General features: G+C 40.6%; 1 protein-coding gene across 2 annotated transcripts in view; it reads left to right on the top strand.

Moving 5' to 3' along the window:
- The window catches only part of LOC139423704 (serine/threonine-protein kinase/endoribonuclease IRE1-like), a 41,171-nt gene that overhangs the window by 4,751 nt on the left and 19,619 nt on the right, over positions 1 to 16,801 (top strand). For both annotated transcript variants that reach the window (XM_071175315.1, XM_071175314.1), the window contains exons 3-11: positions 3,522 to 3,555; positions 3,647 to 3,719; positions 4,300 to 4,372; positions 5,948 to 6,070; positions 8,183 to 8,284; positions 10,381 to 10,440; positions 13,205 to 13,406; positions 14,021 to 14,099; positions 16,443 to 16,593. In XM_071175315.1, coding sequence (XP_071031416.1) covers positions 3,522 to 3,555; positions 3,647 to 3,719; positions 4,300 to 4,372; positions 5,948 to 6,070; positions 8,183 to 8,284; positions 10,381 to 10,440; positions 13,205 to 13,406; positions 14,021 to 14,099; positions 16,443 to 16,593 — 897 coding nt within the window. The remainder of the gene's footprint in view (positions 1 to 3,521; positions 3,556 to 3,646; positions 3,720 to 4,299; positions 4,373 to 5,947; positions 6,071 to 8,182; positions 8,285 to 10,380; positions 10,441 to 13,204; positions 13,407 to 14,020; positions 14,100 to 16,442; positions 16,594 to 16,801) is intronic.

Genomic DNA, 16,801 nt, shown 5'->3' with positions numbered 1-16,801 from the left:
AATAATATATAGTATAATAATATATAGTATAATAATATATAGTATAATAATATATATCTGCAGATTAGTTTAATAATATATAGTATAATAATATACACCTACAGTATAGTATAATAATATATAGTATAATAATATATACCTACAGTATAGTATAATATGTGCAGTATAGTATAATAATATATACCAACAATATAGTATAATAATACATAGTATAATAATATACAGTATAGTATAATAATATGTATATTATAATAATATATAGTATAATAATATATACCTGCAGATTAGTTTAATAATATATAGTATAATAATATACACCTACAGTATAGTATAATAATATATAGTATAATAATATATACCTACAGTATAGTATAATAATATATAGTATAATAATATATACCTACAGTATAGTATAATAATAATATATATAGTGTAATAATATATACAGTATAATAATATATACCTACAGTATAGTATAATAATATATAGTATAATAATATATAGTATAGTATAATAATTTATACATACAGTATAATATATAGTATAACAATATATTGTATAATATATACCTACAGTATAGTATAATAATATGTAGTATAATAATATATAGTATAGTATAATAATTTATACATACAGTATAGTATAATATAATTTATAGTATAATATACACTGCTCAAAAAAAATAAAGGGAACACTAAAATAACACATCCTAGATCTGAATGAATTAAATATTCTAATTAAATACTTTTTTCTTTACATAGTTGAATGTGCTGACAACAAAATCACACTAAAATTATCAATGGAAATCAAATGTATCAACCCGTGGAGGTCTGGATTTGGAGTCGCACTCAAAATTAAAGTGGAAAACCACACTACAGGCTGATCCAACTTTGATGTAATGTCCTTAAAACAAGTCAAAATGAGGCTCAGTAGAGTGTGTGGCCTCCACGTGCCTGTATGACCTCCCTACAACGCCTGGGCATGCTCCTGATGAGGTGGCGGATGGTCTCCTGAGGGATCTCCTCCCAGACCTGGACTAAAGCATCCGCCAACTCCTGGACAGTCTGTGGTGCAACGTGGCGTTGGTGGATGGAGCGAGACATGATGTCCCAGATGTGCTCAATTGGATTCAGGTCTGGGGAACGGGCGGGCCAGTCCATAGCATCAATGCCTTCCTCTTGCAGGAACAGCTGACACACTCCAGCCACATGAGGTCTAGTATTGTCTTGCATTAGGAGGAACCCAGGGCCAACCGCACCACCATATGGTCTCACAAGGGGTCTGAGGATCTCATCTCGGTACCTAATGGCAGTCAGGCTACCTCTGGCGAGCACATGGAGGGCTGTGCGGCCCCCCAAAGAAATGCCACCCCACACCATGACTGACCCACAGCCAAACCGGTCATGCTGGAGGATGTTGCAGGCAGCAGAACGTTCTCCACGGCGTCTCCAGACTGTCCCGTCTGTCACATGTGCTCAGTGTGAACCTGCTTTCATCTGTGAAGAGCACAGGGCGCCAGTGGCGATTTTGCCAATCTTGGTGTTCTCTAGCAAATGCCAAACGTCCTGCACGGTGTTGGGCTGTAGGCACAACCCCCACCTGTGGACATCGGGCCCTCATACCACCCTCATGGAGTCTGTTTCTGACCGTTTGAGCAGACACATGCACATTTGTGGCCTGCTGGAGGTCATTTTACTGGGCTCTGGCAGTGCTCCTCCTGCTCCTCCTTGCACAAAGGTGGAGGTAGCGGTCCTACTGCTGGGTTGTCTCCTGATGTACTTGCCTGTCTCCTGGTAGCGCCTCCATGCTCTGGACACTACGCTGACATACACAGCAAACCTTCTTGCCACAGCTCGCATTGATGTGCCATCCTGAATGAGCTGCACTACCTGAGCCACTTGTGTGGGTTGTAGACTCCGTCTCATGCTACCACTAGAGTGAAAGCACCGCCAGCATTCAAAAGTGACCAAAACATCAGCCAGGAAGCATAGGAACTGAGAAGTGGTCTGTGGTCCCCACCTGCAGAACCACTCCTTTATTGGGGGTGTCTTGCTAATTGCCTATAATTTCCACCTGTTGTCTATTCCATTTGCACAATAGCATGTGAAATGTATTGTCAATCAGTGTTGCTTCCTAAGTGGACAGTTTGATTTCACAGAAGTGTGATTGACTTGGAGTTACATTATGTTGTTTAAGTGTTCCCTTAATTTGTTTGAGCAGTGTATATACCTACAGTATAGTATAATAATATATAGTATAATAATATACAGTATAGTATAATAATATGTATAGTATAATAATATATACCTACAGTATAGTATAATAATACATACAGTCAAAAAAGATGTATAGTACAATAATATATAGTATAATAATATATACCTACAGTATAGTATAATAATATATAGTATAATAATATATACCTACAGTATAGTATAATAATATATAGTATAATAATATATACCTACAGTATAGTATACTAATATATAGTATAATAATATATACCTACAGTATAGTATAATAATATATAGTATAATAATATATACCTACAGTATAGTATAATAATATATAGTATAATAATATACAGTATAGTATAATAATATGTATAGTATAATAATATATACCTACAGTATAGTATAATAATACATACAGTCAAAAAATATGTATAGTATAATAATATATAGTATAATAATATATACCTACAGTATAGTATAATAATATATAGTATAATAATATATACCTACAGTATAGTATAATAATATATAGTATAATAATATATACTTACAGTATAGTATACTAATATATAGTATAATAATATATACCAATAGTATAATAATATATAGTATAATAATATATACCTACAGTATAGTATAATAATATATATAGTATAATAATATGTATAGTATAATCATTTATAGAATACTATAATAATATATATACAGTATAATAATATATAGTATAGTATAATAATATGTATAGTATAATAATATGTACAGTATACTATAATAATATATACAGTATAATAATATATAGTATAGTATAATAATATGTATAGTATAATAATATATACCTACAGTGTAGTATAATAATATATACAGTATAATATGTATAGTATAATAATATATACCTACAGTATAGTATAATTAATGTATAGTATAATAATATATACCTACAGTGTAGTATAATAATATATAGTATAATAATATATAGTATAGTATAATATGTATAGTATAATAATATATACCTACAGTGTAGTATAATAATATATAGTATAATAATATATAGTATAGTATAATATGTATAGTATAATAATATATACCTACAGTGTAGTATAATAATATATACAGTATAATATGTATAGTATAATATACAGTTTAATAATACAGTATAATATGTATGGCATAATGATATATATAGTATAATAATATATACAACTCAGTATTAGGAAGGTGTTCTTAATGTTTGTACTAATTAACATATTGTTCATTCTGAACATTCCATCTTTCTTAAATCTTTTCCAGATCCCATCATCCAGGTACCTGTCTACCTTACTGAGTGAGTGACTCTGCTATACACACACACACACACACACACACACTCACACTCACACACCTGATAAACATTGCTACTGTGTGTGTGTTTTTAGGCCAGGGTTTCTCCCTGACCCCAACGATGGCAGTCTCTACGTCCTGGGAGGAAAACACAAGGAAGGACTGATGGTAAGAGAGAGACGGACAGAGAGAGAGACAGACAGGACAGAGAGACGGACAGAGAGGCGGACAGAGAGGCGGACAGAGAGAGGGACAGAGAGAGGGACAGAGAGGCGGACAGAGAGAGGGACAGAGAGAGAGAGAGAGACAGAGAGACGGACAGAGAGATGGACAGAGAGAGAGAGAGAGAGAGAGACGGACAGAGAGAGAGAGAGAGAGAGACGGACAGAGAGAGAGCGAGACGGACAGAGAGACGGACAGAGAGAGAGAGAGAGACGGACAGAGAGACGGACAGAGAGACGGACAGAGAGAGAGAGAGACGGACAGAGAGAGAGAGCATTTAATATATATAATAATAGGATAGTATACTGTATAATATAGTATTTTAATACATATATAATAATAATATACTGTATAATATAGTATTTTAATATATATAATAATAGTATACTGTATAATATAGTATTGTCTATATTTCTCCAGAAACTGCCCTTCACCATCCCAGAGCTGGTCCAGTCTAATAATATACTATTTTAATATATATAATAATAGTATACTGTATAATATAGTATTGTCTATATGTCTCCAGAAACTGCCCTTCACCATCCCAGAGCTGGTCCAGTCTGCTCCCTGTAGGAGTTCTGATGGAGTCCTTTACACTGGTGAGAGACATCGGTACTTGTTGTCAGGACATCAGTACCTTGTTGTCAGGGCATCAGTAATGTGTTGTCAGGACATCAGTACCTTGTTGTCAGGACATCAGTACCTTGTTGTCAGGACATCAGTAATGTGTTGTCAGGACATCAGTAATGTGTTGTCAGGGCATCAGTAATGTGTTGTCAGGTCATCAGTACCTTGTTGTCAGGGCATCAGTAATGTGTTGTCAGGACATCAGTACCTTGTTGTCAGGACATCAGTACCTTGTTGTCAGGACATCAGTAATGTGTTGTCAGGACATCAGTACCTTGTTGTCAGGACATCAGTACCTTGTTGTCAGGACATCAGTACCTTGTTGTCAGGACATCAGTACCTTGTTGTCAGGACATCAGTAATGTGTTGTCAGGACATCAGTAATGTGTTGTCAGGGCATCAGTAATGTGTTGTCAGGGCATCAGTACTGTGTTGTCAGGACATCAGTAATGTGTTGTCAGGGCATCAGTAATGTGTTGTCAGGACATCAGTACCTTGTTGTCAGGACATCAGTACCTTGTTGTCAGGACATCAGTAATGTGTTGTCAGGACATCAGTAATGTGCTGTCAGGACATCAGTAATGTGTTGTCAGGACATCAGTAATGTGTTGTCAGGACAACAGTAATGTGTTGTCAGGACAACAGTAATGTGTTGTCAGGACAACAGTAATGTGTTGTCAGGGCATCATTAATGTGTTGTCAGGGCATCATTAATGTGTTGTCAGGACATCAGTACCTTGTTGTCAGGACATCAGTACCTTGTTGTCAGGACATCAGTACCTTGTTGTCAGGACATCAGTAATGTGTTGTCAGGACATCAGTACCTTGTTGTCAGGACATCAGTACCTTGTTGTCAGGACATCAGTACCTTGTTGTCAGGACTTCAGTAATGTGTTGTCAGGACATCAGTAATGTGCTGTCAGGACATCAGTAATGTGTTGTCTGGACATCAGTAATGTGTTGTCAGGACATCAGTAATGTGTTGTCAGGGCATCAGTAATGTGTTGTCAGGACAACAGTAATGTGTTGTCAGGGCATCATTAATGTGTTGTCAGGGCATCATTAATGTGTTGTCAGGACATCAGTACCTTGTTGTCAGGACATCAGTACCTTGTTGTCAGGACATCAGTAATGTGTTGTCAGGACATCAGTACCTTGTTGTCAGGACATCAGTACCTTGTTGTCAGGACATCAGTACCTTGTTGTCAGGACATCAGTACCTTGTTGTCAGGACATCAGTAATGTGTTGTCAGGACATCAGTACCTTGTTGTCAGGACATCAGTACCTTGTTGTCAGGACATCAGTACCTTGTTGTCAGGACATCAGTACCTTGTTGTCAGGACATCAGTAATGTGTTGTCAGGGCATCAGTAATGTGTTGTCAGGACATCAGTAATGTGTTGTCAGGACATCAGTAATGTGTTGTCAGGGCATCAGTAATGTGTTGTCAGGACATCAGTAATGTGTTGTCAGGACATCAGTAATGTCTTGAGGCTGTCACATCATTGTTAACGTGTGTGTGTGTGTGTGTGTGTGTACCTGTTTAGGTAAGAAGCAGGATGTATGGTTCGTGGTGGACCCCCAGACAGGAGAGAAACAGACCAGCCTCTCCACATCATCATCTGACTCCATTTGCCCCAATGCACCACTGCTATACATAGGAAGAACAGGTACCTAGTCAATACTACTGTATTCTGACTCCCATCAGTCCCAACACACCATAGGACAGACAGGTACCTAGTTAATACTACTGTATTCTGACTCCCATCAGTCCCAACACACCATAGGACAGACAGGTCAATACTACTGTATTCTGACTACAACACACCATAGGAAGAACAGGTACCTAGTCAATACTACTGTATTCTGACTACAACACACCATAGGACAGACAGGGAACTAGTTAATACTACTGTATTCTGACTACAACACACCATAGGACAGACAGGTACCTAGTTAATACTACTGTATTCTGACTCCCATCAGTCCCAACACACCATAGGACAGACAGGTACCTAGTCAATACTACTGTATTCTGACTACAACACACCATAGGACAGACAGGTCAATACTACTGTATTCTGACTACAACACACCATAGGACAGACAGGTCAATACTACTGTATTCTGACTCCCATCAGTCCCAACACACCATAGGACAGACAGGTACCTAGTCAATACTACTGTATTCTGACTCCCATCAGTCCCAACACACCATAGGACAGACAGGGAACTAGTCAATACTACTGCATTCTGACTCCCATCAGTCCCAACACACCATAGGACAGACAGGGAACTAGTCAATACTACTGTATTCTGACTCCCATCAGTCCCAACACACCATAGGACAGACAGGGAACTAGTCAATACTACTGTATTCTGACTCCCATCAGTCCCAACACACCATAGGACAGACAGGTACTTATTCAATACTACTGCATTCTGACTACAACACACCATAGGACAGACAGGGAACTAGTCAATACTACTGTATTCTGACTACAACACACCATAGGACAGACAGGTACTTATTCAATACTACTGCATTCTGACTACAACACACCATAGGACAGACAGGTACTTATTCAATACTACTGTATTCTGACTACAACACACCATAGGACAGACGGGTAACTAGTCAATTCTACTAAGTTCTACTCTGCTCAGTTCTACTCTACTCAGTTCTACTCTACTCAGTTCTACTCTACTCAGTTCTACTCTACTCAACTCTGTTCTACTCTACTCAGTTCTACTCTACTCAGTTCTACTCAATTCTACTCTACTGAATTCTACTCTGTTCTTCTCTACTCTGTTCTTCTCTACTCTGTTCTTTACTCTGTTCTACTCTGTTTTACTCTACTCTGTTCTACTCTACTCTGTTCTACTGCACCCTACTCTACTCTACTCAGTTCTACTCTATTCTACTAGTTCTACTGTACCCTACTCTACTCAATTCTGCTCTACTGAATTCTACTCTGTTCTTCTCTACTCTGTTCTTCTCTACTCTGTTCTACTCTACTCAGTTCTACTCTACTCAGTTCTACTCTGTTCTACTCTACTCTGTTCTACTCTACTCAGTTCTACTCTACTCAGTTCTACTCTACTCAGTTCTACTCTACTCAGTTCTACTCTGTTCTACTCTACTCAGTTCTACTCTACTCAGTTCTACTCTGTTCTACTCTACTCTGTTCTACTCTACTCAGTTCTACTCTACTCAGTTCTACTCTATTCAGTTCTACTATACTCAGCTCTACTCAGTTCTACTCTACTCAGTTCTACTCTACTCTATTCAACTAGTTCTACTGTACTCTACTCAGTTCTACTCTACTCAGTTCTACTCTGTTCTACTCTACTCAGTTCTACTGTACCCTACTCTACTCAATTCTACTCTACTGAATTCTACTCTGTTCTTCTCTACTCTGTTCTTCTCTACTCTGTTCTACTCTACTCAGTTCTACTCTACTCAATTCTACTCTACTCAGTTCTACTCTACTCAGTTCTACTCTGTTCTACTCTACTCTGTTCTACTCTACTCAGTTCTACTCTACTCAGTTCTACTCTATTCAGTTCTACTATACTCAGCTCTACTCAGTTCTACTCTACTCAGTTCTACTCTACTCTATTCAACTAGTTCTACTGTACTCTACTCAGTTCTACTCTACTCTGTTCTACTCTATTCAGTTCTACTCTACTCAACTCTGTTCTACTCTACTCAGTTCTACTGTACCCTACTGTCCTCAGCTCTACTCTACTTTACAGTACTATACTCTATCCTATTCCAGAGTACATGATAACGATGTATGATACGAAGACACAGGAGCTGAGGTGGAACGCAACATACAACGACTACTCTGCCCCGCCGTACGATGAGAAACAAGACTACAGTAGGTACACAATGATAATATAATGTAGTACAGTAGGTACACAATGATAATATAATGTAGTACAGTAGGTACACAATGATAATATAATGTACTACAGTAGGTACACAATGATAATATAATGTACTACAGTACGTACACAATGATAATATAATGTACTACAGTAGGTACACAATTATACTATAATGTAGTACAGTAGGTACACAATGATAATATAATGTACTACAGTACGTACACAATGATATGATGTACTACAGTAGGGACACAATGATACTATAATGTACTACAGTAGGTACACAATGATAATATACTACAGTAGGTACACAATGATAATATACTACAGTAGGTACACAATGATAATATAATGTAGTACAGTACGTACACAATGATAATATAATGTAGTACAGTAGGTACACAATGATAATATAATGTACTACAGTACGTACACAATGATATGATGTACTACAGTAGGTACACAATGATAATATAATGTAGTACAGTACGTACACAATGATAATATAATGTAGTACAGTAGGTACAAAATGATCATATAATGTACTACAGTAGGTACACAATGATAATATAATGTACTACAGTAGGTACACAATGATAATATACTACAGTAGGTACACAATTATACTATAATGTACTACAGTAGGTACACAATTATACTGTAATATACTACATTAGATATACCATTATACTATAATGTACTACAGTAGATACACCATTATACTATGATGTACTACAGTAGATACACCATTATACTATGATGTACTACAGTAGATACACCATTATACTATGATGTACTACAGTAGATACACCATTATACTATGATGTACTACAGTAGATACACCATTATACTATGATGTACTGCAATAGATACACCATTATACTATAATATACTACAGTAGATACACCATTATACTATGATGTACTACAGTAGATACACCATTATACTATAATATACTACAGTAGATACACCATTATACTATAATGTACTACAGTAGATACACCATTATACTATAATGTACTACAGTAGATACACCATTATACTATGATGTACTACAGTAGATACACCATTATACTATGATGTACTACAGTAGATACACCATTATACTATGATGTACTACAGTAGGTACACCATTATACTATGATGTACTACAGTAGGTACACCATTATACTATGATGTACTACAGTAGGTACACCATTATACTATGATGTACTACAGTATATACACCATTATACTATAATGTACTACAGTATATACACCATTATACTATAATGTACTACAGTAGATACACCATTATACTATAATGTACTACAGTAGATACACCATTATACTATAATGTACTACAGTAGATACACCATTATACTATGATGTACTACAGTAGGTACACCATTATACTATGATGTACTACAGTAGATACACCATTATACTATAATGTACTACAGTAGATACACATTATACTATAATGTACTACAGTAGATACACCATTATACTATAATGTACTACAGTAGATACACCATTATACTATAATGTACTACAGTAGATACACCATTATACTATAATGTACTACAGTAGATACACCATTATACTATAATGTACTACAGTAGATACACCATTATACTATGATGTACTACAGTAGATACACCATTATACTATGATGTACTACAGTAGATACACCATTATACTATGATGTACTACAGTAGATACACCATTATACTATGATGTACTACAGTAGATACACCATTATACTATGATGTACTACATTAGATACACCATTATACTATAATGTACTACAGTAGATACACCATTATACTATGATGTACTACAGTAGGTACACCATTATACTATGATGTACTACAGTAGATACACCATTATACTATAATGTACTACAGTAGATACACATTATACTATAATGTACTACAGTAGATACACCATTATACTATAATGTACTACAGTAGATACACCATTATACTATGATGTACTACAGTAGATACACCATTATACTATGATGTACTACAGTAGATACACCATTATACTATGATGTACTTATCTAGTTCTGCACAGTATGATAATGCAGTTGTTTCTCCAGAGATGGCCCATCTCGTCTCCAGTGGTGATGGGTTGGTGGTGACCGTAGACAGAGAGTCAGGTACGTTTTACTGTCAGGTAATTACTGTGTTTCCCAATAAACACCTGCTACAATAAACACCTGTTACAATAAACACCTGTTACAATAAACACCTGTTAAAATAAACACCTGCTACAATAAACACCTGTTACAATAAACACCTGACAGACCTGCTACAATAAACACCTGTTACAATAAACACCTGTTACAATAAACACCTGCTACAATAAACACCTGTTACAATAAACACCTGACAGGCCTGTTACAATAAACACCTGTTACAATAAACACCTGCTACAATAAACACCTGACAGGCCTGTTACAATAAACACCTGTTACAATAAACACCTGACAGACCTGCTACAATAAACACCTGTTACAATAAACACCTTTTACATTAAACACCTGACAGGCCTGTTACAATAAACACCTGACAGGCCTGTTACAATAAACACCTGTTACAATAAACACCTGACAGACCTGCTACAATAAACACCTGTTACAATAAACACCTGTTACATTAAACACCTGACAGGCCTGTTACATTAAACACCTGACAGGCCTGTTACAATAAACACCTGACAGGGCTGTTACAATAAACACCTGTTACAATAAACACCTGTTACAATAAACACCTGCTACAATAAACACCTGACAGGCCTGTTACAATAAACACCTGTTACAATAAACACCTGTTACAATAAACACCTGCTACAATAAACACCTGACAGGCCTGTTACAATAAACACCTGCTACAATAAACACCTGTTACAATAAACACCTGTTACAATAAACACCTGTTACAATAAACACCTGCTACAATAAACACCTGACAGGCCTGTTACATTAAACACCTGTTACAATTAACACCTGTTACAATAAACACCTGTTACAATAAACACCTGTTACAATTAACACCTGTTACAATAAACACCTGACAGGCCTGTTACAATAAACACCTGTTACAATAAACACCTGTTACAATAAACACCTGCTACAATAAACACCTGACAGGCCTGTTACAATTAACACCTGCTACAATAAACACCTGCTACAATAAACACCTGACAGGCCTGTTACAATTAACACCTGCTACAATAAACACCTGACAGGCCTGTTACAATAAACACCTGCTACAATAAACACCTGTTACAATAAACACCTGTTACAATAAACACCTGACAATTTTTTTTATATGTTATTAGGTTATAATGTATTATATCCCCTCTTTTCCTCTCCTCTCTCTCTGTCTCTAACCCTCCTCTCCTCTCTCTCTGTCTCTAACCCTCCTCTCCTCTCTCTCTGTCTCTAACCCTCCTCTCCTCTCTCTCTGTCTCTAACCCTCCTCTCCTCTCTCTCTAACCCTCCTTTCCTCTCTCTCTGTTTCTAACCCTCATCTCCTCTCTCTCTGTCTCTAACCCTCCTCTCTCCTCTCTCTGTCTCTAACCCTCCTCTCCTCTCTCTCTGTCTCTAACCCTCCTCCCTCTCTCTCTGTCTCTAACCCTCCTCCCTCTCTCTCTCTCTCTCTCTCTCTCTCTCTCTCTCTCTCTCTCTCTCTCTAACTCTCCTCTCCTCTCCTCTCTCTCTGTCTCTATCCCTCCTCTCTCTCTGTCTCTAACCCTCCTCTCCTCTCTCTCTGTCTCTAACCCTCCTCTCTCTCTCTCTCTCTGTCTCTAACCCTCCTCTACTCTCTCTCTGTCTCTAACCCTCCTCTCCTCTCTCTCTGTCTCTAACCCTCCTCTCCCCTCTCTCTGTCTCTAACCCTCCTCTCATTTCTCTGCCTCTAACCCTCATCTCCCCTCTCTCTGTCTCTAACCCTTCTCCCCTCTCTCTGTCTCTAACCCTTCTCTCCTCTCTCTGTCTCTAACCCTCCTCTCATCTCTCTGTCTCTAACCCTCCTCTCCTCTCTCTGTCTCTAACCCTCCTCTCCTCTCTCTGTCTCTAACCCTCCTCTCCTCTCTCTCTGTCTCTAACCCTTCTCCCTCTCTCTCTCTCTGTCTCTAACCCTCCTCTCCTCTCTCTCTGTCTCTAACCCTCATCTCCTCTCTCTCTGTCTCTAACCCTCCTCTCCCCTCTCTCTGTCTCTAACCCTCCTCTCATTTCTCTGCCTCTAACCCTCCTCTCCCCTCTCTCTCTCTAACCCTCATCTCCTCTCTCTGTCTCTAACCCTCCTCTCCTCTCTCTCTGTCTCTAACCCTCCTCCCTCTCTCTCTCTCTCTCTCTCTCTCTCTAACCCTCCTCTCCTCTCTCTCTGTCTCTAACCCTCCTCTCTCTCTGTCTCTAACCCTCCTCTCCTCTCTCTCTGTCTCTAACCCTCCTCTCCCCTCTCTCTGTCTCTAACCCTCCTCTCATTTATCTGCCTCTAACCCTCCTCTCCCCTCTCTCTCTCTAACCCTCCTCTCCTCTATCTGTCTCTAACCCTCCTCTCCTCTTTCTCTGTCTCTAACCCTCCTCCCTCTCTCTCTCTCTCTCTCTCTCTCTCTCTCTCTCTGTCTCTAACCCTCCTCTCATTTCTCTGCCTCTAACCCTCCTCTCCCCTCTCTCTGTCTCTAACCCTCCTCTCTTCTCTCTCTCTAACCCTCCTCTCTTCTCTCTGTCTCTATCCCTCCTCTCCTCTCTCTCTGTCTCTAACCCTCCTCTCCTCTCTCTCTGTCTCTAACCCTCCTCTCCTCTCTCTCTGTCTCTAACCCTCCTCTCCTCTCTCTCTGTCTCCAACCCTCCTCTCTCTGTCTCTAACCCTCCTCTCCTTTCTCTCTATTGCTAACCCTCCTCTCCTCTATCCCAGGCGACGTCCTGTGGATGCAAAACTATGGGTCACCTGTGGTGGGTGTGTATCTGTACAGCCAGGACTCTCTAAGACACGCCCCTCACCTGTCAGTTGCCATGGAGACACTGCGTTACCTCACCTTCTCGTCCCACGACACACACACCATGAAATGGAGCTACCAGTTTGTCACGGAGCAGGCCAGCACACACACACAGCTGGTGTAAGAGAGACACACACACACACACACTCAAAAGCTAGTGGTATGTCGTTAGTAAAGATTGAAAAAATTAAGGGGCCTAAACAGCTGCCCTGGGGAATTCCTGATTCTACCAGTAAGGGGCCTTGACAGCTGCCCTGGGGAATGCCTGATTCTACCAGTAAGGGGCCTAGACAGCTGCCCTGGGGAATTCCTGATTCTACCTCGATAATGTTGGAGAGGCTTCCATTAAAGAACATGCTCTGCGTTCTGTTAGCCTTTCTTCCCCCCAAAATGACATTCAAGGTTCTCCAAAGCTTTTTTATTATAATTATTTATGTAATTTATCTTTGTTTCATAGTTTAGTTTCTTCTTCTTTTTAATCAGTTTAGTCACATGATTTCTCAATTTGCAGTACGTTTTGCCAATCGGTTGTACAGCCAGACTTACTTGCCATTCTTTTTGCCTCATCCCTCTACAACCATACAATTTGTTCAATTCCTCATCAACCACAGGGGATTGTAACAGTTTTTACAGTCATTGTCTTAATGGGGTTTTGGGCATTACAATGCAATTGAAGGTGTTTCAAACCTTCTCTTTCCTGTCATTCTTCATGTCATTTGTCTTGTGTGTTTTAGGCCCACTCTGTATGTGGGGAAGCTGGATTCTCATCTGTACGCCTCCACCTCCCTGGTTCACGACGGAGTCTCTCTAGTGGTCAGTACAGCTGTCAATCAACAGCAAAAAAAAAAAAAAAAATACACTGAGTTGGCAAAACATTAAGAACACCTGCTCTTTTAAAAAAGAAAATTGACAGACTGACCAAGTGAAAGATATGGTTCCCTTATTGATGTCACTTGTTAAATCCACTTCGATCAGTGATGAAGGGGAGGAGGCAGGATTGTGTGAATGTGTGTGTGCGTGTGTTGTGGCAAGCCAACTTGCCACAACAGTTTCCCCTGCTGGGTATCAGGAATGGTCCACCACCCAAAAGGCCACACAGCCAACTTGCCACAACAGTTTCCCCTGCTGGGTATCAGGAATGGTCCACCACCCAAAAGGCCATGTCCCCTGCTGGGTATCAGGAATGGTCCACCACCCAAAAGGCCATGTCCCCGCTTGGTATCAGGAATGGTCCACCACCCAAAAGGCCATGTCCCCTGCTGGGTATCAGGAATGGTCCACCACCCAAAAGGCCATGTCCCCCTGCTGGGTATCAGGAATGGTCCACCACCCAAAAGGCCATGTCCCCTGCTGGGTATCAGGAATGGTCCACCACCCAAAAGGCCATGTCCCCTGCTGGGTATCAGGAATGGTCCACCACCCAAAAGGCCATGTCCCCTGCTGGGTATCAGGAATGGTCCACCACCCAAAAGGCCATGTCCCCTGCTGGGTATCAGGAATGGTCCACCACCCAAAAGGCCACGTCCCCTGCTGGGTATCAGGAATGGTCCACCACCCAAAAGGCCATGTCCCCCGCTGGGTATCAGGAATGGTCCACCACCCAAAAGACCACACAGCCAAATTGCCACAACAGTTTCCCCTGCTGGGTATCAGGAATGGGCCACCACCCAAAAGGCCACACAGCCAACTTGCCACAACAGTTTCCCCTGCTGGGTATCAGGAATGGTCCACCACCCAAAAGGCCACACAGCCAACTTGCCACAACAGTTTCCCCTGCTGGGTATCAGGAATGGTCCACCACCCAAAAGGCCACACAGCCAACTTGCCACAACAGTTTCCCCTGCTGGGTATCAGGAATGGTCCACCACCCAAAAGGCCACACAGCCAACTTGCCACAACAGTTTCCCCTGCTGGGTATTAGGAATGGTCCACCACCCAAAAGGCCATGTCCCCTGCTGGGTATCAGGAATGGTCCACCACCCAAAAGGCCACGTCCCCTGCTGGGTATCAGGAATGGTCCACCACCCAAAAGGCCATGTCCCCTGCTGGGTATCAGGAATGGTCCACCACCCAAAAGGCCATGTCCCCTGCTGGGTATCAGGAATGGTCCACCACCCAAAAGGCCATGTCCCCCGCTTGGTATCAGGAATGGTCCACCACCCAAAAGGCCATGTCCCCTGCTGGGTATCAGGAATGGTCCACCACCCAAAAGGCCACCCTGCTGGGTATCAGGAATGGTCCACCACCCAAAAGGCCATGTCCCCTGCTGGGTATCAGGAATGGTCCACCACCCAAAAGGCCACGTCCCCTGCTGGGTATCAGGAATGGTCCACCACCCAAAAGGCCACGCAGCCAACTTGCCACAACTGTTGGGAGTCATTGGAGTCAACATGGGCCAGCATCCCTGTGGAACGCTTTCTTCTAGAGGCCATGCCCTCATGAATTGAGGTTGTTAGGAAGGTGTTCCTAATGTTTTGGTACACTCAATGTCTACGCACAGCAGCCCAATCAGCATGTCTACACAACGCACAGCAGCCAATCAGCATGTCTACACAACACACAGCAGCCAATCAGCATGTCAACACAACACACAGCAGCCAATCAGCATGTCAACACAACACACATCAGCCAATCAGCATGTCAACACAACACACAGCAGCCAATCAGCATGTCAACACAACACACATCAGCCAATCAGGTGTTTTTTTAGTCTCAGTACTGTGATGTCATAATATACACCTGGTTAGAACTTTTCTCTCTGAATTTGTTTGGCTGATACGTTGATGTATTGATTGGCTGATACGTTGATGTGTTGATTGGCTGATACGTTGATGTGTTGATTGACTGATACGTTGATGTGTTGATTGGCTGATACTTTGATGTGTTGATTGGCTGATACGTTGATGTGTTGATTGGCTGATACGTTGATGTGTTGATTGGCTGATACGTTGATGTATTGATTGGCTGATACGTTGATGTGTTGATTGGCTGATACTTTGATGTGTTGATTGGCTGATACGTTGATGTGTTGATTGGCTGATACGTTGATGTGTTGATTGGCTGATACGTTGATGTGTTGATTGGCTGATACGTTGATGTGTTGATGTGTTGATTGGCTGATACGTTGATGTATTGATTGATGTGTTGCCACGGCAGCCGCGGGGCTTGACACTGGCGCGTATCGAGGGACCGGAGACCGAGGAGGTGACGGTTAGAGAGGAGGGAGAGTGTGAGATCATCCCGTCTACCGACGTACGATACCCACCAGGCTCCACCAACACACTGAACAACCAGTGGCTCCTCATAGGTAACTACCCACCAGGCACCACTAACACACTGAACAACCAGTAGGTAACTACCCGCCAGGCTCCACCAACACACTAAACAACCAGTAGGTAACTACCCGCCAGGCTCCACCAACACACTGAACAACCAGTAGGTAACTACTGAGACACCAACAAACTGACCACACAGAGACACCAGACACACTGACCACACATAGACACCAGACACAC

The sequence above is a fragment of the Oncorhynchus clarkii genome, chromosome 13 (assembly GCF_045791955.1).
Source record: "Oncorhynchus clarkii lewisi isolate Uvic-CL-2024 chromosome 13, UVic_Ocla_1.0, whole genome shotgun sequence".
In the NCBI taxonomy this organism is placed as follows: Eukaryota; Metazoa; Chordata; class Actinopteri; order Salmoniformes; family Salmonidae; genus Oncorhynchus; species Oncorhynchus clarkii.
The sequence above is the reverse complement of the archived record's forward strand: the minus strand, read 5'-3'. Positions and strand labels throughout refer to the sequence as shown.